The sequence below is a fragment of the Lepidochelys kempii genome, chromosome 7, assembly GCF_965140285.1.
Source record: "Lepidochelys kempii isolate rLepKem1 chromosome 7, rLepKem1.hap1, whole genome shotgun sequence".
Lineage (NCBI taxonomy): Eukaryota > Metazoa > Chordata > Testudines > Cheloniidae > Lepidochelys > Lepidochelys kempii.
Genome location: NC_136386.1, coordinates 4,581,699 through 4,605,275, shown reverse-complemented (window position 1 = coordinate 4,605,275; position 23,577 = coordinate 4,581,699). Strand labels below are relative to the sequence as shown.

General features: G+C 41.7%; 1 protein-coding gene across 6 annotated transcripts in view; it reads right to left on the bottom strand.

Annotated features, from left to right (window-relative positions):
- The window catches only part of PTPRG (protein tyrosine phosphatase receptor type G), a 616,375-nt gene that overhangs the window by 25,477 nt on the left and 567,321 nt on the right, over window positions 1-23,577 (bottom strand). For all 6 annotated transcript variants that reach the window (XM_073350970.1, XM_073350965.1, XM_073350966.1 and 3 more), the window contains 2 exons: window positions 15,658-15,749; window positions 1,953-2,049 (listed from right to left, as the gene is read on the bottom strand). In XM_073350970.1, coding sequence (XP_073207071.1) covers window positions 1,953-2,049; window positions 15,658-15,749 — 189 coding nt within the window. The remainder of the gene's footprint in view (window positions 1-1,952; window positions 2,050-15,657; window positions 15,750-23,577) is intronic.

Here is a 23,577-nt window from a genome sequence, read left to right as displayed (position 1 = left end):
AGGAGTAGGTGCGTTAGGAGTAGGGGGACCTATTGAAGGACCGCCCCCTTACCGTAGTATCTGAAAAAAGAAAAGGAGTACTTGTGGCACCTTAGGGACTAACCAATTTATTTGAGCATAAGCTTTCGTGAGCTACAGCTCACTTCATTGGATGCATACTGTGGAAACTGCAGAAGACATTATATACACAGAGACCATGAAACAATACCTCCTCCCATCCCACTCTCCTGCTGGTAATAGCTTATCTAAAGTGATCACTCTCCTTACAATGTGTATGATAATCAAGTTGGGCCATTTCCAGCACAAATCCAGGTTTTCTCACCCTCCGCCCCCCCCCCCCCCCACAAACTCACTCTCCTGCTGGTAATAGCCCATCCAAAGTGACCACTCCCTTTACAATGTGTATGATAATCAAGGTGGGCCATTTCCAGCACAAATCCAGGTTTTCTAACCCCCTCCCTCCCTTTTCCAAAAACCACACACACAAACTCACTCTCCTGCTGGTAATAGCTTATCCAAAGTGACCACTCTCCCTACAATGTGCATGATAATCAAGGTGGGCCATTTCCAGCACAAATCCAGGTTTTCTCACCTCATGGGGGTGGGGGGGGATGCTCAAATAAATTGGTTAGTCTCTAAGGTGCCACAAGTACTCCTTTTCTTTTTGCGAACATAGACTAACATAGCTGTTACTCTGAAAATTGTAAAGAGAGTGGTTACTTTGGATGGGCTATTACCAGCAGGAGAGTGAGTTTGTGTGTGTGGGGGCGGAGGGTGAGAAAACCTGGATTTGTGCTGGAAATGGCCCAACTTGATTATCATACACATTGTAAGGAGAGCGATCACTTTAGATAAGCTATTACCAGCAGGAGAGTGGGATGGGAGGAGGTATTGTTTCATGGTCTCTGTGTATATAATGTCTTCTGCAGTTTCCACAGTATGCATCCGATGAAGTGAGCTGTAGCTCACGAAAGCTTATGCTCAAATAAATTGGTTAGTCTCTAAGGTGCCGCAAGTGCTCCTTTTCTTTTTGCTAATACAGACTAACACGGCTGTTACTCTGAAACCCGTAGTATCTGAGTGCCTGTAAGGTCTCTCCACTCCCATGGTGTCTTCCAAGACCCACCCTAACCACTGGGCCATCCTCTCTCTCGGAGGATGTAAGTCAGAGGGTTGTATTTTTTATACAATTAAAATCATGCTGGATTTGTCCCATTTGCGTTTGGTGTTCTTGAGTGCAAAGCTATGCATTGTTCCCTTTACAGGAGCAGGAATTCAGTACTGTTATACAATATGTGTTGACTGCCAATCTCCCATCAGTTCTACATGAGAGATGACAACAGAGAAAGTTATTCCACCTCCCAGCTCAGATTCAGAATAATTTGCAGTCCTGAAACAGACTTCAGCTTTGCAATTCTCCGAAGGATGATGAGAGAGACCTGCAATGTGCTAAGAAGGTCATTGTTTGTCCAAGTCGCTCTCTCTCGTGGAGCAGTTTGAAATGTGACAGACATACCAATCTCAGCTTTAGCATATTTGGGAAGATAAATGAATCCCAAGGATCATCAATAAAACACTTTGATCCACCACACATCTCCCTTAAGTTGTTTTTCAGATTAGCATATAGAGTTCTGCCAGTAATTTGATCTTAATTATTCAGTTGCATTGTCTTATGCAGGACTGCTACTTTTGTAAGCTAAACTTACAATATCTAACACCTAACTGTCAACGTTTTCCCAATAAAAAGTGTGGGTGAAACCCTGGCCCCATTGAAGTCAATCGCAAAACTCATATAGACTTCAACAAGACTAGAATTGTAATTGTCAATTGCTGTCCCTCTCTGATTAAAATTAATTTTAAGCAACCTGGGTTTTCCTCTCATGCACTGACCTTCTTAGAACAGAGGGCCTTGTACAATTTATGTACTGTATTTACTGTAAATGCTTACTCACATGCTAAAATGTTGATGTATCTGTTCTTGTGCTTGTTATCTGGGTGATTGGAATGTTCTGCTGTGATGTTCATGTCGGCTGTACAGCGTTGCACTTCCTAGTGACAAAATTATTCAGACGGAAAATACATAAATACAAAAACATTGTTTGTCTCATTTTACAACAACAGCTCTTTGCAAACATGTTTAAACATCAAATTTTAATTGTTTGATTTATTTTAATCTTTTAATGTAATTCTTGTAATCTTTTAATGTAGTCCAGTAAGATACATTCTGTTCAAATCAGGGATGTTAACTGAGTCCTGGTCTCTGATTACAGAATCAGATCTCCTGAATGGGTAGAATTCACCCCTCTGCAAAGATCAGTGAAAGGCCTATGGACTAGAGCTGGCCGGATTAGGGTTTTCTCTCCCCCACAGAAAATGTTGACAAATTTAGTTTTCAAAAAATATTTCAATTCAAAATGGCACCACTGATAGAAGTCTAGGGTGATCAGATGTCCCAGTTTTATAGGGACAGTCCCGATTTTTGGGTCTTTTTCTTATATAGGCTCCTATTACCCTCCACCCCCGTCCTGATTTTTCACATTTGCTGTCTGGTCACTCTATAGAAGTCATAGTTTACGTGCTTTTCTCCTCTGTCAGCTGAGCTTTCTAGACAGCCTACATCTCCCAGGATGCACCAGTTTCTACTCTCTTGACGAGAAGGGGTGTGTCATAGGAGTCACTGGCCATGGTGCATCACGGGAGATGTAGTCCAAAATATAATTTAATTAGAAAATTTTTGACCAGCCCTACTGTGTACCCATTTATGTTGCCGTCAAAATATGGCTTTAAAGGAATGTAAGTGATGTAGTGGTCATTTGTTAGCTTTTTGCACAGGAATGACTTCAATCTAATTTTTTAAAACTAGATCTGATGTTTATGAAAAGTACATTAAATACAACTGATGGCAATGACTGAAGAGTAAAAACAATTTTTTTGAAAGAAAAATGTAATGTTATCCATGTTTAGGTCCATATATTTAGGCAATTCATCTCATTTATATAACATAACAAGGGTAAGAGGTACAAAGGGATTTATGTGCCTCAAAATGCAGAGAGCTGCCTACTGGAGTTTACAAAAATATCTAAGTAGTTTAGGTGCCTGACTCCTACTGACTTTCAGTTCTCAGCATAATTCTAGCACGCACAATTACACCATACAATGTGGGTCTGTTAAAACAGCAGAGTGGGTGTCTTCTCCTCACAGCATTAGCATAGCAGAGATTTGCCTTCTGCCAGATTCAGCTAAAGAGTTACAAGGTTTCAGAGGATGTCTTGCAGACTTCGCCAGTCTGACATGTCCCTGTCCTAATCTGGGGTGATATTTAAACCAATTAACTCATAGGCAATATCACGTTCAAGGTAGACTTTCTTTCATGTGCTTAATCACAATCTCAAAATGTTACCACTCTTTTACATCCAGAAAAAAGATCCTAATGACAAAGTTAAGAGCTTAGCATCTTAGCATTAACATTGTTATTCCATTTCTTTCCACACTTTTTGAAAATAGTTCAATGCATGTTTGTATAAATACTTGTGGAAGAAACTATGTTTATAAAGATTTTTGTGGGCCCAAGAAATCCCTTCCCAAAACCCAATTCTCCCCAAGGTTATGGGGTGCCAAATTAATTTGTACTAGAGGCTTAAAAAACCACTGTATAGAACCTGCCTAGTAAAGGAAGTCATTAGCAGTGCACAGCTGCTACAAAGATAGGAGCTAAGTGACAGAGAAAATTATCAAGAGAAATGCTATACAAACAGCAGATGTAACAGAGTTCAGAATTATGCAGACATTTCACAAAGGGGTTGCATAGTAATTCTGATATTTTCCACAGCATTTCCATTTTAAAAGCGCAAAGTATTCTAAATCCAAGTACATTTTGTGGCTTTATATTCACAAGGCGCTCCCCAGTGAACAGTTGCCTTTCTTGCTTTTCCATAGGGAGGAACATACTACAGTCAAGGGGATGATCTCAGCAAAGACAAAGAAATCCGGCTGAATCATCAGCTGGTTTAAATGGACAGAATTTCATTTCTAGCAAGGAAAAGAATTTTTCATATGAATGTGTGCACTTTTTCTAATTCTGCCTTGCAGCGCCAGTATGCAGAAGACGGGAGGAGTATGCTCACTTCCAGTGCTCTGGTTATACAATAGGAAACATCAGTTCAGTCTAAACCACAGTTGGAAAACTGATGATCCTTTTTGTTGCATTTTAGACTTCTAGATCGTGTCATTCCTCTATGATTGTATGGCACTCATCATTTTTTTTAAATTCTTTATGTTCATTACGAACCTTTTAAAAACGGTTATTAGTGTCCCAACATTTACAGAAAACTCCTGCAGAATTTAATAGAGAAGAATCCAATAGTGTTCTACAGAGAGTACTCTAAAGAGCTGTCGAATTTAATAGAGAATTATATCCTTGCTAAGGAATTCTCCATGATGATTTAAATACTGCATTGTAAATGTATCACTTTCTATTAACTTCTATAGGATTTTTCCAGAAGGGAATGATTTATAAGGTTAATCACTTTAATTAACCTTTTTTATGTTTCCCTTAAAAGTACTGGAGGAGTTGGAATAATGCCACTATAGCCTCAGCTCCGGAAATGGGAAATTTCCAATCGTAATCTCCTTATGGTAGAGGGGGTTAACACTCACTGAGTGGCAAATACAGCTCTGGGGACTGAGTGGTATAAGTGATCAACCCTAAAAAGTGCCAGTGGCTAACTTGGCAGACAAGTGTTGAGGGTAGGGCAGCTTTTTGCGCCGAGAGGTGGAAATGGCGCTCAGATTATCTACCAATACATCCACCAATGTGATATATGCCATCATGTGCCAGCAATGCCCCTCTGCCATGGACATTGGCCAAACCAGACAGTCTCTACGTAAAAGAATAAAATGGACACAAATCAGACGTCAAGAGTTATAACATTCAAAAACCAGTCGGAGAACACTTCAATCTCTTTGGTCACTCGATTACAGACCTAAAAGTGGCAATTCTTCAACAAAAAAACTTCAAAAACAGACTCCAATGAGACACTGCTGAATTGGAATTAATTTGCAAACTGGATACAATTAACTTAGGCTTGAATAAAGACTGGGAGTGGATGGGTCATTACACAAAGCAAAACTATTTCCCCATGTTTATTCCCCTCCCCCCACACCGTTCCTCATACGTTCTTGTCAACTGCTGGAAATGGCCCACCTTGATTATCACTACAAAAGATCTCCGCCCCCCCCAGCTCTCCTGCTGGTAATAGCTCACCTTAAGTGATCACTCTGGTTACAATGTGTACGGTAACACCCATTGTTTCATGTTCTCTGTGTATATAAATCTCCCCACTCTATTTTCCACTGAATGCATCCGATGAAGTGAGCTGTAGCTCACGAAAGCTTATGCTCAAATAAATTGGTTAGTCTCTAAGGTGCCACAAGTACTCCTTTTCTTTTTGCGGATACAGACTAAGCCGGCTGCCACTCTGAAACCTCTCAGATTTGGGTGGATCAGGCTTGGAAGCTTTGGATGGCAGCTGATTGAGAAGGTAAACTCTGAATGAAAACCGCCATGGGGCCAGCAAAGTGGCCAGTACCAGTGGGCTACTTAGTTCCTAGGTTCTTCGTGTATTATGGATTCTTCATGCTCCAGTCATTTAAAACCTGCTACCACATCGGGGATAGCTGATGTGCCCTCTTGCAGGCAACAGCAACACATTAGGCAAGACCTGGAAATTGCAGCGTGGAATGTAGGTTCACTAACAGGTAGGTCAGGAGAGATGGCAATGACTGGAAGGAAAATCCATATACTATGTCTCCAGGAAATTAGGTGGTGTGGATGCAAAAGTAAAATCTTGAAAGGTGGATTTAACATTTTTTGGCCTGGAGGAAAAAGAAAATGAATGGAGTAGCTACTATTGTGACCCCAGAGATTGCTCAGGGTGTCATGAGGGTAGAAAGAAGAGACCGACTGCCAGCACTATGGCTGATGACAGAGAGTAGGGTTATGTGTGATGTCAGCATATGCTGTGCAATGAGATCGACCGATGGAAGAGAAGAAGAGCATTAGCAATGAGCTAGCAGAGTTTGTGGTTATGAGTGACAGTATCATCTTGTTAGTGGTTGGGGGTGATATGAACTTGCTGTCCATGAAAGGGGTGTTGGGTAAATTTGGCTTTGATAAAAGAAATGCAGAAGGAGAGAAGTGGGTTGAGTGATGTTTGTTCTACGGATTTTCAGTGGTGAATACATGGTTTGAAAATAAGAGAATCCCACACGGTGACATTCTACAGCAGAAAAAGTAAAACCCAAGTAGACAATATTTTGATAAGAAGAGAAACACATGAAAAAGGTGAAAGCTATAAAGGTTACACTGAGTGAATATGTGCCAGAACAAGGTAAGGTATTAATAGCTAAAATCTGACGGCAATTTGAGATAACAGGAAAGAAGATGAAATTGAGGAAGAAATTGCATTGGTGGTTTTGTAAGAGGGAGAGGGGGAGAAAGGAAGAGTTCTGCCAAAAAGTAAAGGAAGGCTTTCATGCTTTGCCAACAACAGTGAAGTCATTAAGCCATTGGAAGTAACATGAGGCAGAGATGAGGCACTTTCAGAGAACAAGCTGGTGGTGGAAGTCACATCTATAAGAGAAGTTAAAAAGAATAAAGAATTATTCAAAGAGTTTGAGGCAGCAGGTCATGATAATGAGAATACAAAATTCATACAAACAGGCAAAAAAAGAGGCTAAGAAGGCAGTTGCCAAGGCAAGAGTGGATGCTTGGGAGGAATTATACAGAAAGCTGGAGAAGATGATAGCAGGAAATTGGTTTGGGGGTTGTTAAAAGAGAGAAACAATGAAATACAAGATTTGAAGAAATCTGTGTGTGAAGGACGGGAACTGTGTGGTGACTAACCCTAAAGAGGTGGTTGAAGTACAAAAAAAAAATTGCCAAAGGCTGCTAAATGAGAAGAAGGAGTTGCAAATGCAAGCACCACCAACAATTATGGAGAAACCTCAAAAGGTATCGATCGCAGTAGAGGAGGCAGAAGCAGCACCGAAGGAGATGAAGACCGGTCAAGATGATATGATCAAGGGAGTTGGACATACTGGAGCAAAGTGGCTTCACAGATGACTATGGGTTTGCTGGGATCAGGCAAGGATATCAGATGACAGGAGAATGGGATTGATAGTGCCTCTTCGGAAGGGTAAGGGTAATGCAAATAATCCAAACACTTATCGGGGCATCACCTGTTAAGTCAGCGTCTCAAAGTCCTTGAGAAAGTTTTGGAGGCATGGTTGAGGTGCAAGGTGGAGGAAAATAAAGAAGAGGAGCAACATGGCTTTAGGCAGCAAAGGCGTAGTATAAACACAATATTTGCAATGAGACAGAAGTGTGAAAGAACGATAAATGGAGAATATTACTGCTATGTAGCTTTTATGGATCTTGAGAAAGCATATGAGTTGGTTCTGCAGGAGCTGATGTTTGGAATATTGAGATGGGTGGATGGGAGGGAGACTTGAAGAAGTGGAGATGATAGAGGAGCTGTATCGAGGGCCAAGAGCTAAGCTGGCCAAGAGCTAACAATACATGGAATTTCAGCGCGTTTTGAGGTGACTGTGGAACTGAGACAAGGCAGATGGTGAGTCCACTTCTCTTCACCCTAGTTATGGAGTTAATTAGTAGGAGAAACAAGCCTGCGGGGAGACAGAGAAAACTAATGTATACGGATGGTTTGGCCCTTTTGGCTGACAGGAAAGAGAAACTGATAAATATGGTATCAGAGTGGGCATCTCTGGCTGAAAATCATGGTTTGAAGGTAACACAGAAAGAAAACTGAAGTTATGCAAGTAGGAAAGGTGGCTGAAGAAGTACTCATTGAAGATTCAGGAGAGAAGCTGAATCAGAAAAGGAACTTGTGCACTTGGGAAGTACTCCTAGTGCCACCTGAGAAAGATCTGCAGAATTGAAAAGAAGAACCCGAATGGCAGGAGTTCTGTGGGACTGGCAGTTAAGTAACAAACAGAAAGGAAAAGCATATGCTGCGTGTGTTTGTCCCTGCCTGCTCTATGGTTTGGAAATGGTGGGTCTTACAGAGATGGAAGAAAAGAAGATACAGGTAAGTGTGGTGAATGGCAGGCAAGTGGAGGGTAGTCACAGTGCACACGGTAGAAATTAGAGAAAAGATTAACATGGGACTCTCAGTGATGGATGGGCTGGAGAGCACATATTTGAGGTGGACTGGAGATGCGATAAAAATGGGAGAAGAATGACCAGCAAAGAAAGCATTGGAAGAAGAGGACAGCAAGAAGGATGCGGAAGACCAAGTGTACGATGGAAAGACTGTGTCAAGAGATGTCTGAAGAGAAAAGAACTGGAACTCCAAAACCTACAAACCATGCCATGAACCAAAAGGAGTGGCGAAGAACTGTGAGTATCTCTGAGTTGGGAAGTGAAGTGACTATTTTCTTAACCACACTATGCTCCCAGATGGCTAACAAAAAGTTAGTAGAGAGGTGAGGTCATGCATAAGCTGGTGACAAACATGGCCATGGAACAAGAGGTCTGACACAGTGAGAGCTGATTATTTGAAGATGTCTTTTCTTAACACTTAAAACTTGAAGAGAATGTTACTGCCTTTGAACTAAACAAAATGGAGACTGAAGTCCTCTGCCTATCCAGGGTACAAATAACCCCTAGAGGCAAAACTCCCCGACACCACCTTCCTGCCAATATGCCACGACTTTTTTTTCTTATGGGATAGGTTAAAGGAGAGAGGGCAGTGTAGTCTCCAGGCCCTGTCTGCTGAGAGTGTGATTGGGGTTTTGTGATGTGGGCATCCTCCTCTAAGAACTGGACTGAGGACATCAGTTTGTCTCCCATAGGCCACCAAACAAAGACCCGATATTCCCAAGGAATAGCACTGGTGTCACTGAAAGACTACAAGAGCTCTGGTTCTTTCTCTACAATAGGAACTCTTCTTCTGGCACAAGTTTCCCTAAGCTGCCTCAGTCACACCAGCAGCATGGGACAGTCATTATTATTATTTTCATTACAGTAGCATTCATGTGTTTTCCAACATATAGCGAGACACAGTCCCTGCCTCAAAGAGCTGGCAGTCTCAGGAAACACGTGGCAAAGGGATAAAAAAATCAACTGTTTCTAAAAATATAATTATCATTTCTCTCTAAATGTCCCGCTTAGATGGCTAACTTCCTACAGGATTCACGGTAGAAATGGATCTTGAGGAAGTGTTTTAAGGAGGACAGTTGCCTTATGAACTAGTTCAGGGAGGGTGTTCCCTGCAGAAGGGGCAGTGTGGGAAAAAGTACAAAACCAGTTGTCTGAGAAGTACACAGATGAGATGAGGAGATCAGGGCTGACAGAGCCAGTGGAAGGGAAGACATGGTAAGAGATAGCATCAGAAATGTAGGTAGGAGCACAGTGATGAAAGGCCTTGAAGGAGAGAATAAGAAACCTAAAATGGGGTGGAAAATCCAGTGGAGAATCGAAAAGGAGTGTGACATTCTCAGAATGGCAGGCAGCATAGATGATCTTAGCAGCTACATTTCTCATGAGATGTTGTGGGTGTCGCAGAGGCCAGGGACAAAAGGTTGCAGTCGACGAGACAGGAGATGATGTAGGTAGATACAGTAGGACTCTAAAAGAAAAGGAGGACTTGTGGCACCTTAGAGACTAACCAATTTATTAGAGCATAAGCTTTCGTGAGCTACAGCTCACTTCCTCAGATGCATCTGACTCTAGTTACTTATCCTCTCAAAATGCCCATTCTGCAGGTTCTAATGCCTACATTATTCTGCTGCTCTATGTAAAACACCATTAATTTGGGGCCAAATAAATCCTGACATCCTTACTCTGTGTTTTCACTCAGGTAAACTCCACTATCAGTTTGACTGTGTAAGGAGTAAGAACTTCAGGTTTTAGCTGAAAGGATTCTTGTTGGCTTATTGTGAGCAATGGGGTCTGGAGCATTTTTTAAAAATTCTCCTCCGTCTCTTTTTATTTAATTTAATTCAGTCTAGCTAATGTACTGGTGTCTTTGATGTTTAACGTCTCAGAACACACTAGTGTTTGAAGATCAATGGATAATTCTCTTGTTGTGTCCTTTTTAACTTATTGACAACTCAAGAACCCAAAGTATCTGGGTTCAATCAACCGTTACTTACTGTAAGAAATGTTATATTCAGTGCTATAATGGCTAGTTTAGCTTTTAATTATGTGGTCCACGCAAATACTAATTGGGAATTAATATACCAAGGTTTAATGACTCATTTTCATTGCCTTTCCGAAACAAGTTACAGATTCGTTTTTTTAACCTCAAAGAATTTTCACAAAATTTAAGCGTAAAATCGAATCGCTACATATCTGGTAACGTGAACTAATGAGCGAAAAGTTTCACTGGAATGGCTGATTGTGAACCCAGTCTTTTGACTTGAATTCTGTGGGCATTACATGTCTCCCATTATTTCAGGTCAGTTGCCTTCCTATCATCAGGAGATTTTTAGGCATATGAACAACGATCGGGAGGCTACGTGAGTAGATTAAAGGAGCTTTATTTACAGGCATATATAAAAAAAGATCAGTAGTTATGTTTGAAAATTATTTTGGTATGTTGAGGATGAAAGCAACGAGTTCATTCATCACTAAGATCATTTTTATCATTGCCCCAAAATCATAGGACTCTTGTCTGCCAACTTTTTGTAATTCTTGCAGCGGGTCCTGCCTTATCCCGGCAAAGGCTAAGAGGACGTATTGATACTCACACAGTAGCTTGCAAGAATCTAGCAATAGGTATAGCATAGACTGTTTTAAGAATCTAGCACAGGTATAAATCCTTCAATAACATTAGACAGAGGGGTGGTTGGGGATAGTCTATACAGAAGCAGGGACAAAACAAACTACACAAGCTAATATAGAAGTGATAATAGGCAGTGAGACAACCATCCTCACATTCACTGTCTCGTTACATTTGCTTGTTGCATTTTCTCTTTCATTAGCGCATGAGCTCTTAGGAGCAGGTCAACCCGCCTGTTTGTACAGCGCTGAACACAATGGGGCCCTCATCTGGATCAAGGCGTTCAGGTGCTACCATAATATACACAATTAGTAAGAGAAAGTCCAGGATTTGGGCTACCCTTCTGTACTGTTTCCCTTGAATTTTGTTTGTGAATTTACAAAAACTGTTTCCTGGGGTTAAACATTCAAACTAGGTAACGAGAATATTGGATTTCAGGAAGAGTCTATGATGGAATATGGATTCTCCTCCATCAGGTAGCATCACAGTACCTGCATCTTTGGTCTTTCCAGTCTATCCCTAAGAAGATCAATACAATATGGAAATGCACAGACTGGGATATTAAAATGTTAATCCTTGACTGTAGCAGCTTTTGGCCAGGTCTACACTTAAAACTTTTGCTGGTATAGAAATATTAGTTAGGAGTGTGATTTTTTCTCTTTAATGACATTTTTATACTGGCAAAAGCCCTAGCGTCGATGCAAGTCTACCAGCAAAATCCTGTCTTTGGCTGTGTCTACGATAGGAGGGTGTGCCGATACAATTATCCTAGCATAGTTATCCTGGCAAACCTCTTCTAGTGTAGACTAGGCCTTAGGGCCAGATCCTCAAAGACAGTTAGGTGTCTAACTCCCATTGACATCAGGAAAAGTTTGGGAACACAGGGATTTCTCAATCTTCAACAGAGCTCTTCAGAAACATTATGGATCACCGTATAATAAAGATTCAGTGACACCCAAACTGCAACAGCTGCAAGGACAAAGTTAGCAGATCTGTGCCACATCTCAAAAGATATGGATTTATGCTGTTTTCTTATGTTTCAGAGCTTTCTGAGAAGGTGTCACTAGAGCATAAAGATATTTTCAATTTATGTGGCGAGGGAGGTGGACAGGCTGCCTTCAGTTCAGCTGGCCTGCTCAGACTCCAAATTGGCAGTGAATCACCATCCCCATGTGTCTACCGGCAGCAGACAGGCCTGAGAAGTTTACATTTACCCAATCTAATCTTTCCAGCAGCAGGGCTGACCCACCCACTAAAGAACTGGAGGTGGCAAATAAAATTATCTAGGAAATCCAAATAGTGTATTATGCTATAAAAATTCATAGCTGGCTCTTTGGAGACTTCCTGATCTAATATCCCTTTCTTAGAGCCAAAGGACACAGCTATGCTAACAAAACTCACTGTCTTACTCTAGTAATAGGCCCAACTGAGGATAGAAAGAGAAGGTCCCTTGTGGGAGAAGGAGCTTCACTCTAGGAGGAGGCAGAGAGCTATCTATTGCCTCATATATACAGGAGCTCTCAGGGCCAAATCCAGCAACACCCCAGAGAGTCTGATTGGGCTCCTTTTTCCCCCCACCCCCGAGTGGGCTGGAATGGCCTGCTGATTTACATACTTGCAGAAGCACCTCCCAAAATCCCTGGCAGCATACCACAGAGCATTGCTGCAAGGTACATGGGGTATGGGGCACCCAAATCCTACTCCAAAGATGCAGTGTAGACACAATGGACCAGATGCAATCTAGGACGTCTGTGCCATAGGGAAAAGGTGCTGGAGCGGTTTCTTAAGTAGCAATGCAACAAGGGCTTTGCATCCCATTGGATTTCACAGGAATTTTATTCATTTATATTCTTCAGAATTGGAGCAAGACCAGAAATCCTACTTTAGAAAGTTCAAGAGGAGGTTCAGAAAGCACCATGGACAACCATCCACTGTGGGCATCAGTTTAAAAGGCTGTTTTGTTGGTCAATCAGATTCTGGACTTTAATTTCTAGTTACTTCAAAAATAATAAATTTATTGTTCTCAAGGTTAACCTTAACCATTCTCTCTACGTAAGAAAGACTAGCTAACTAGACAATAAAGCGTCGACTTGCAGTATGATTCCCTGTTGGGAATATGGATGTACTTTGGATCTACCTTCCAGGGAAGCTTGTGAGTTCAAAGTCCTTTTCTTCTTTCACATAAAATGCTCCCCAAGCATATTCACAAAATATTTCAATGTAATTACAGCTCATTTTAAGAGAGAGGCAATTTTGAGTATTGGGACACTTTGCTTCCAAAGGAATGCTCCTCATATAAGGAAGCTCCCAATACAACTCAAGGCAAGCTCCCAAAAACACAGGAGAGGATTTATACCAAAAAGATTAATCAAACATAACACAACTTGTGCCTTCTACACAGGGCGGACCTCAAGTGTTCCCAGCATGCTCATTTCCCTCTTCAGTTTATTTCACAAAGACACAAAGGGGAAAAACTTCCTACTGCAGAATTTTTGAAGCTACTCCGGGACCTCCTCTCACACTCAAATGTCCCCATCCACGAAGAGGGCTGTCTCTCTTTGCAAAACTTACTCTTTTTCCTGTGCGGGGTACAACTATTTCAGAGTCCAGGCTCCTGTTTTCTCTTTTTCCAATTTCATTTTCCAGCAGAAGGTAAAGTTTTCAAAAACACCTAAGTGACTTAAGAACATGAGTCCCATGTTTAGACATGACTTAGACACTAAGGAGGCTGAATCACTCTGACTGTCAATGAGATATAGGCTCCTAAGACACAAAGCCACTTCTGAAAATGGGACTTAAGACTTCTAAGTCACTTAGGTGCTTCTGAAAATATTACCCTGTGTTCTTATCGAACCACCCCACCCTCCTTATCCTCTCACACCAGTGTAAATCACGAGCAATTCCACTGATGTCTAAGGAGAATCAGGTCCCTTCATGAGTCAACAAGAGACCTTATGCCACAAAAGGACCTTATGCCACAACTGCATCAACCCATTATCTTTTCAAGATGATCATTCCACCTCTCTTTCAGGAGAAGAGATTCCATTTTTACTTGTTCTTAAGGAAACCTGGGCCAAATTCTGTTCTCTCTTACATCAGTATAAATTTGGAGTAACTATACTGACTTTAAAGGAATTACTCCAGATATACACCAGGGCAGAGAGCAGGATTTGGCCTAGGGAGTAAGTACTCCACAAAGAAAATTAATTCCCTTCATAGGAGACTGTGAACTCCCAAGAAGAGAACTAATTGGCTCTCTCTCCTGACGAGCTACCGTGGGGCAGCAGTCACAGAGGGGAGTTCCAGTACGAAGGGAAGAAAAGGGCTAACACCGCAGTGTTTTCCTCTGCCGAAAACACAGGTGGAAGCTGTCCAACGTTTGTTAATAGCAATGACTGTGAGACAGCTGAAGCAAAGCCCATATTAAGTCAGATCAAGTTTACAGATGTGTAGCTGATTATTTTGAATAATTAAATGGTGTCAAACCCAGCTGTGATGAATAGCACTGGGGGCTCAATTCATAAATAATTGAGAAGACTGAGTCGCATTTGATCATTCTGATCAAATTCTACTCTCTGGAGGATAAATGTTTGTCCTGAATACCATCAACATTGTTAAATGCCTCAATATTCCTGCTCAGTCATCCAGCCAGCAGCCAATTGAACTAAATCACTTTAACACCTCACCCATTTGCCGTTCTCATGAATACAAAATGTCTATGACTTACACAATAGTTTCTGAGTATCAGACAATGCAGCCACTCACACAGACTGCAACCAAACAGAGGCAGTAAATGTTTTAAATGATCCCATAAAAGACAATTCCTGCATATAGCCTTGTCTTTATTGCATTCAGCGACGAGGCTTTAGATATGAGACCACCAATTTTGTTCCGTTGTTGTGTTTGTAACTACAGCTGTCTTTATGATCCATCCATAACAGTTTAAAATAGGCATATACTGATGAATATCACCCAGTGTGGTCCCACTGTGCCCTCCATGGAGGAAATGCCACAGCTGCATACCATTGACCAGATTTCTCAGCTGAAAATACCTCTTAAGGGCCAATATTTCCAACCTCAATTGTGAACTGATTGAAAGGAACTCCTGTTAACGCTAGCTACAGAATAACTGTTCTCACTCAGTAGTGCCTGGGACTACAACCCTTACTCGCACCCACTAGGGCTTACTCCTGTGAGTAGTTCCATGGGCATCACTGAGGCTACCTATGTTACTCAGCATGTGTAACAATTGCAGGTTCAATCCCTTATTGATCGCTAAGCTCCAAAACCTGTTTGTTACTAGGTGTAGAATACATAAGTGTCATGTATCTGGACTTCGAGAGAGAAAGGGCTGTATTCTAATTTCAGTTTCACTCTGATGGAGGTGTTCCGGATTTACACTGGTGTAACTCTAATCAGAATCTGGTCTAGATATTTTAAAATATTCGCATAATATAAATACTGTGGGCCAACCGGGAAGCCCTAACTCACTTTTCACTCTGACAAAAAGCCCAATGACTCCAGTGGGAGTTTTTGTGAGTAAGGAGTGAGTAGAAAACTGAATAAGGACTTTGGGATCTGGCCCAACATAAACAGGTAAGAACAGCAATTTCCGTGTCCCTGTTTAACGTTGCTTACTAAGGGGCAGATTCTACCACCCTAGCTCACCCGGAATCGTACCTTACTCTTCCTGGGCAATTCAAGAAGTAAGGTATTATTTAGTGTGAGCGATGGTAGCAAACCCTGGCCCATTGTGACTGGAATAAACTACAGCTTGTCCCTTACTGTGAGTACACAGAATGTTTAGTTATGCTAGGAAAAGGCTATTTCTTTAAAGGTTAATGAAACTTACCTCAAAGTCTTCTGAGAAGCCATGTTGGTTATTAGAATAGAGCTCACTGATATGTTTAACAAACTGTTTGACAGGAATGGCTTCCATATCATCTGTAGGAAGAGAAAGATATTCAGAGTTGCTAGGCCATGTTTTTTCTGTAAATATGCCTGATATGTTTCATATCTGAGACTGTGAGATCCATAACTCCATCTTCAACCTCAGGTCATAGAATATTTTACATGTGCTTTATTGGAGTTCTCGAGTGGCATGGTTTGTACTGTATATACTTACAAGAAATCCTAGCATATCTGTTACCGATATCTGGGTGCAACTGTTCACACAACATACTTAATCCTAGATATTACAAATATGAGTAGTGTTTTTGGCCTTGTAATGCATTTTTTCAGAGCTATCCTTTAGCCCAAAGTTACAGTACCATTTTGTCAATTATACTTTTGGGAGTATTTTAATTGGGGGTATTTTAAAAATAAAAGTAGCTGTGAGTTCTCAGATAAGGAGACCATCGAACCCTGGAGCACTTTTGTGGCCACACATTCTTTAAGAGTCACAGAATCGCCACACAAAAGACAAAGTATACGTTAAAAAATGGCCCTTGTACCACTGCTGACAGCTCCTGACTCAGCAGTGACACAGGTGTATTTCCCGGAGTGGAGGAATTTCTCCTTTTTAATTTACAGTACAGTAGTATCCCAGTGAATCTGTAATGAAATACTATACGAGCATCATTAACATTCACTTGGAGCAAAAGACCAGCTGAGGCAGTGTCATTTGAGTTTTCTCTTCACTCCAAACACTGTTCCTAACATGGCACAGTCACCCCACCGGACTGCTAACCACAGAACAATTTCTATTCAGTACGGCAATAAATCATGAACCCTTTGAATGATGAAGAAACCAAAGGTCTTGACTGATGCAATAAAAACCCCAGGACATTTCCTGAAAGAAGTTCCTCGGAAATCAAGACATCATCAAAAACCAGGACAGTCCTGGTAAGACTGGGCTGTAGGGGTACCCTCCACAGGCAGGGCTTGTCTTGAGGAACAATTAGCGCGCGGCAAACTGGCTGTAAATCTGCAGCACATTGAGGCTACATCTACACTACAGCACGATGCAGCTGTGCGCTGTAATGCTTCCGGGGGGAGATACTCTGAGCCGACGGGAAAGAGCGCTCCCATTGGCTCAATGACTCCTGCCTCTGCGAGAGGGAGTAGCTACATTCCCACCAACACAGTGCAAGCTACACCGGCACTTAGTTCGGTGTAACTTACGTCACTCAGCGGTGCGGATTATTCACACCCCCGAGCGACGTAAATTATACCAAAGTAACCGGTAGCGCAGATAAGGTCTGAGTACCTGTGTGGAACCTGCTACCTTGAGCTAAAAGCTCTCTAATGTGCATTGACCTAATCCTATTTCAGAGTGGAGTAAGACTTTGTCTACACTACAGGTTACTTTGGTATAATTTACGTCGCTCAGGGGTGTGACTAATCCACACCGCTGAGTGATGTAAGTTACACTTACCTAAATGCTGGTGTAGACAGCTTCTCTTGCTGACATAGCTACCACCTCTCATGGAGGCAGGAGTTAGTAACGGGAGAGCTCCCTCCTGTCTCCACCACAAGGACAAGCTATGCCAATGCAGCTGTGACGTTGTAAGTGCCGTAGCATAGATGTAGCCTCAATCAAAGCACACTGGGAGTTTGTGCGTGTGGTAGCAGGGTCCACATGCACAAACAGTGTGTGACTCTACAGATTTACAGCCCAGCTGCTCTGTTCATGGAGACAAGCCCTCGTATTTCTGGGGTCTCAATGTTGGTACATTCACCACTTCAATTGGTAAAATCCCTGTGCTTTCAGGGCGTAATTAGTTAATGCTTGCAAATTGGCATTTTGAAAATGTAATGCAGAGCAACACAAGTGTGATTATTTTCAGCATGTGCAATAACGTATTGCCCGATGTTTGATTGCATCATTCAAGGCATTATTAGACATTTATGTATTTTATCTAATGTCCTTCTGAAGATTACATGTGGCTTATGTTCACTTCAGGTACCTGTGATGTGTTTTTTCTCCCATATGGTTTTTTGCTACAGCTGCAGTATTTTCTACATTCTCCTGCTTTTCAAAAATATCTGTGTTACGATGGAAAAAAATCCAAATATTGCTATCGGTATTCAGCAAAATTTTAAGATAAACAAAGAGACATGTAACATTTACTATATTCGGAGTGAAAGATCTCTGGCAAACTACTAAACCACGAAGCAATCACCTATGCTTTTTTTAGCACAGGGTACCAATATACAGTATGCGTAAATGAGGTTCTACTTTGGCAAGAATTTTATAGATCCAACCCTGAAAACCTGATTTTTCTCTGGTTGATGGCAGTTACTAATGACCGTGTCATTACTTCTCTGCCTCCATTTTCTCAAGTAAGGCTTTGGGGGAGCTTTTTGCATCCACTGACATTTTCAAATTTGAATCAGCCTGAGAGGAAAATATTCTCTTTCTTCTATTTTATTAACAGGGGCAATTGTTTAAAATGTATTTATAATCTGATCACCTCATCCTGGGAATTTCGAACATTGAGAACATTTGATAAGAGTACGATCATTTTAGCAAAAGGCCTTAGAATATTGCGAGCAATTTACAATATTTAAATACCAACAATGGTATATTATAATATTAGAATATAATAGTATTTCATTAAGATACATTTATGTTTCTACAGCCAAGACATTCAGGAATTCAGGGATCACAGGGACAGTAGTGCCAACAGTATGTAAAAAAATCTTCCCACTCCTGCAAAGTAAAGTACGTCCCGAGCTGCCGAGAAAACAGCCGGTGCTGTATTAAGGATTTCACATAATACAAAAATCACAGGGAAAATGCTGTTATTATTTATTTGTCCTGTACTAGAGCCCAGAGACTGAGCTGAGATCAGGGGCCCACTGCATCAGATCAGGGTGTCAAATTAAATTTTGCAGAAACTCCATTTTTAATTATGGTCGTTGCCCTGGCATACATTTAGGATGACAAACTCCCTTCCATCTTCTGAATTCCCACGGATTTCAATGAGCATTTGGTACCAAAGATCAAGGACAGAATATGGTCATTATGTGTTAACTAAGCTGTTAGCTATCATTATTGCTCAGTGACAAAGTATCCTCACCTTTAGAACCACAACTAATTCTGCTCTTTCTTTTTCTTCCTTCTCCATGCAGCTTTCTCTGACTCTTTCCTCCTTCCCTCTTGTTGTCTCTCTCCTCCTCTCTTCCCTCTGTGTGTTCTCTACTATAGCAACTCCCAAGTCCCTCCATGGGCTTCACCCCCACCCAGTTTCCCATCCTATTTGATAAAACGATCAGCAATGAAATAGTTAATAATGCTGATGTGACGCAGATGAACATCACAATGAGAATAATGGGGGAGGGGGGAGTTCACACTTCCAGAGCTACTGTTTCCGCCTGCCTGCAGACTCAAGAAAACAGCACTGTAACCGTTGCACGTGCTTAGCATTTGAAAGCCTAACTTCTCCGCCATGAAGGTTAGAAACTTAATAAAATAAAACAAAGGGTTAGATTCTATAGAATCTGAATATGCCATGGAAGAGGGGGAGGGTTCATAAATACATGGAGTGGGCTGGATCTGGCATGGGCCAGGTGTTTAACACCTCTGTGCTAGGCACCGTACAGACGCATAGTAAGAGACTCAGACTTAAAGGCCAGAAGGGACCGTTATGATCATCTAGTCTGATCTCCTGCACATTGCAGGTCAAGAACCCCATCTACCCACAGAACAGACCCATAATCTCTGGCTGATTTCAGAGTAACAGCCGTGTTAGTCTGTATTCGCAAAAAGAAAAGGAGTACTTGTGGCACCTTAGAGACTAACCAATTTATTTGAGCATAAGTTTTCATGAGCTACAGCATCCAATGAAGTGAGCTGTAGCTCATGAAAGCTTATGCTCAAATAAATTGGTTAGTCTCTAAGGTGCCACAAGTACTCCTTTTCTTTTTGCGAACCTCTGGCTGAGTTACTGAAGTCCGCAAATCTTGATTTAAAGTCATCAAGTTACAGAGAATCCACCATTTACTCTAGCTCAGACCAGCAAGTGACCCATGCCCCATGCTGCAGAGGAAGGTGAAACTCCTCACAGGGTCTCTGCCAATCTGTCCCGGGGAAAATTCCTTCTCAACCCCAAATATGATGATCAGTTAGACCCTGAGCATGTGGGTGAGACCCAGCAGTCAGACATGTGGGAAAGAATTCTCTGTAGTAACTCAGAGCCCTCCTTGGCTGTTGGAGATATTTTCCAATGGCCATATGTCATTGCAGGAACCCTTGTCAACTATCCCGTCAATGAACTTATTGAGCTCTGTCTTGAAACAAACTATGTTTTTTGCCCCACTATTCCCCTTGGAAGGCTGTTCCAGAACTTCACCACTCTGATGGTTAGAAACCTTCGTCTAATTTCAAGCCTAAACTTGTTGATGGGTAGTTTATATCCATTTGTTCTTGTGCCAGCCTCGGCCCTTAACTTCTCTCCCTCCCTGGTGTTTAGCCCTCTGACATATTTATAAGAGCAATCATAGCTCCCCTTGGCCTTTGTTTTGTTAGGCTAAACAAGCCAAGCTCCTTAAGTCTTCTCTCATAAGGCAGGCTAAATAGACAAGATAGGCAAACTGAATCCAGAATCCTTCTTCCCAGTCCATAAATACACCTTCATTCTCCCTGACATACAAAAGACAGCCGTGATACTAAAGATATTTAACCTGACATGGAGTAGTTTGGCAAGGCCTTCAGGTACATTATCTAAATTTGATGCCGTGTGCTAGAAGGTATCCTTCTGATTTCTGGCTCTCTTCTTAAATGGAGCTGGCACAAATTAATGTAACGTAGGGCCATATTTCGCCCATCTGTAGTGCCCCCAAAACCTCCTAGTCAGGAGCATGAATTAACCTAGTTGGGGAGGGTGTGTTTTTGGCCACACGTGGCTTGGGAGATCTGTGCTAAAACACATACTGTACTAACATGGCACATTGTTCTCTGAAGGCATTTGCTCTGATGGTGACTGTCTAATCTGAAGAATCTTTCCTTAAACCTTTTCAAACAAAACATACTAATGTAACTGGATACATGAGAAGTTCTTTTTTCTTGCAGGTATCTTCAGTCACGAGGCTATGGTTATGCTTCTCTTCCATCTTAAGACAAATGAGCCTCAGAGACCATAACTCTTCTAGTCAATGGAAGAGATTAATGGAATCCTATAATAGCTAATTAGGAGCCCTAATGCTCAATGCATATTCCCTTTTGCACGGTTTATTTTTTCCCAGCCTAAAACCACACTGACATTTGTTAATGTCAATATACTGTACACTTTCTACCAGACCTCCAGTTTATTCAAAGGGAGGAAATGTTTTAAAAATGTGCCTGCATAACTAATTGCAAGTGCAAAGATGACAGTTCTTTATGGCACAGACGCAGCCCTCTGTTACACCAGTGTGAACAGAACTAGCCTGGTTTTACACCAGTATAAAATGTGAGCACAATCTCTCATGTTAATTTTCACTGGGAAACCCCTTGCTTTCCATGGTAGTGTAAAATGAGGTAAGCATGGGTAAAGATCTCTGGGTTAGAAGGATTTATAATCAGAGACTGCTCCAGTAGTCTGATGGAAGTGCCACATGTTACTGCCTGGGATATTCAAATCGGAGGCAAACTGGATCCATCCCTCCCTGGCCAGCAGGATCTGGGATTGCTCCAGGAGTGACTCCAGTTGCTCTATAGTGACCATGTATTCAACTCTGGAGTGAGGTTGAGAGGCTCTGTAGGGAGCTACCATATACATGGGCATTATGATGCAGAATGAATTTGAGAGAGGCATAATGCAACTCGCTTCCCCCCACAAAAGGGGTCAGCCTTGCTAACATGAAAAACCATTCATTTTTCACCTACGAAAGGGCAAGAGACAACCAACATGGCATGTGCAGTACGTTCCTTCAGGAATCAATATGTTCAGAATATTTTAAAACTATAATGCTGGTACGGGTTCCTATTTAAAAGGCTGTATAATTAGCAATGTGATTAGGAAGGAATCTTTCATCTATGTCCTGCCTAATAAACTTGCTCTGATACTTACTCTAAAGTAATCAGGGTCAATTAAAAAAAACAGGGATATCGTATCAGACGTGGCACCTTCACAGAATAAGATCTCTGATTCATTTGTAACCGGAGAGCTCAACAGATGGTTTAATGGTATTGGATTGGAATAGACATTTTGGGTCCTGAGTGAACCCAGAAGGTCAAAATCAAAGTGACGCCTGACACTCCTCGTTTCTAGTTAGGATTCTTGTTGGAGTTCTGGTGCTTCTCATGGTCCCAACCAGAAGTCCAGCACCCAAATCAGGAACTGTTCATGAGAGGGAGCACCCTGGCCTCAACCCTGTTTTCAAGTGCTTTCTTTTTTCAGTTATAATCTTGAATTGACCTTCTAAGTCAGCTGTGCTTCCCGTCTCTTTGGTGTTGTTTTTAAAAGCCAGATATACTCTTTATCGTAGTTCACCAAACTGTATTGATTTTGTTTGTTACTGAGAGATTCAATTTTGCTCTCCAGTCTTCCAAACTTGACAAATGCCACGAAGTCACAGAACTAGCAAACTTCTGGAGATATAGCCACTCATTTGCTTCACTGTTACGTGTCCTTCTGACTCACCTTGTGACGTCTCCCAGTGGAGGTAACCATTTGCTCTCACACCACGGAAACGCCTCTTTTCTCTCTCAGTGATGCTGCCTCTCTAGCATCTAACCTAAAAATGTGTCCTCATAGCTCTCATCTTACACAGAAGAGTTTTACTGAGACACTGGAAAGAGGCACCTCCGCTACCAGTCTTGTAGTGGGAATTGGATTTAACATCTAGCCTCACAACAGGGAAAAAAGTCACCTCTCTAGGGGACTCTCCTTGCAGCCCTGAGAGAGATTTCAACACTATAAAAGCCTCTTTTTGATCACGTTATTGTAGGGCCATGTGGCCCAGTTTGGTGGGATGACACATGATGTCCCCTCTTCTGCCTCTCATCTGCTTTCCCTTCCATGTTCTACTGCCTTCTTCAAGTCCCTCTCATTCTCCTTCCTCCTCGTTTCTCATTCCATAGGGACGGATAGGTGTTAACTGCACATCGCTAAGCTACGCTCCAATACGGTGAGGTGCTCTCTCAGTTTCACTTTCTATTGTCAGGTTTCAGAGTAACAGCCGTGTTAGTCTGTATTCGCAAAAAGAAAAGGAGTACTTGTGGCACCTTAGAGACTGACCAATTTACTTGAGCATAAATTTTCGTGAGCTACAGCTCACTTCATCGGATGCATCTGATGAAGTGAGCTGTAGCTCACGAAAGCTCATGCTCTAATAAATTGGTTAGTCTCTAAGGTGCCACAAGTACTCCTTCACTTTCTATTGTGTTTTCCCTAAATAATGAAAAATACCTCAGGACAACCGGAAACTTTAAATGTTTCCCACCGGTTGCTGCTTTCTCTTACACCGCAAGGTTTCTCTGTGTAGACTTTCTCCAACCAGCAACTTCTGTACCTGAAAAAACCTTGTTGTGAAAAAACCAAGTTCAAAAACCTTTATAGAATAAATCACTGCCCCTCCCCCCCAAATCACTGCTGTTATTTAACCTACACTATGTTGCTTAATCACAAAGTTGGTTCCCAATGCTATCTCCTCTGAGAGGGCCTTATATACTTTATTTTTGTTTGTTTGTTTGTTTGTTGGAAGGGCCATAATGCTAACGTTGGGTGTGATTCCAGCAATAGTTTTACTAAGTCCCGGGTTTTAGTTAAATGCTCTGGGGGCTTCACAATGTTTAATTTCAAAGAGAGATGGGCAGAAGAACTCCTGATAGTGCAAGATATACCTA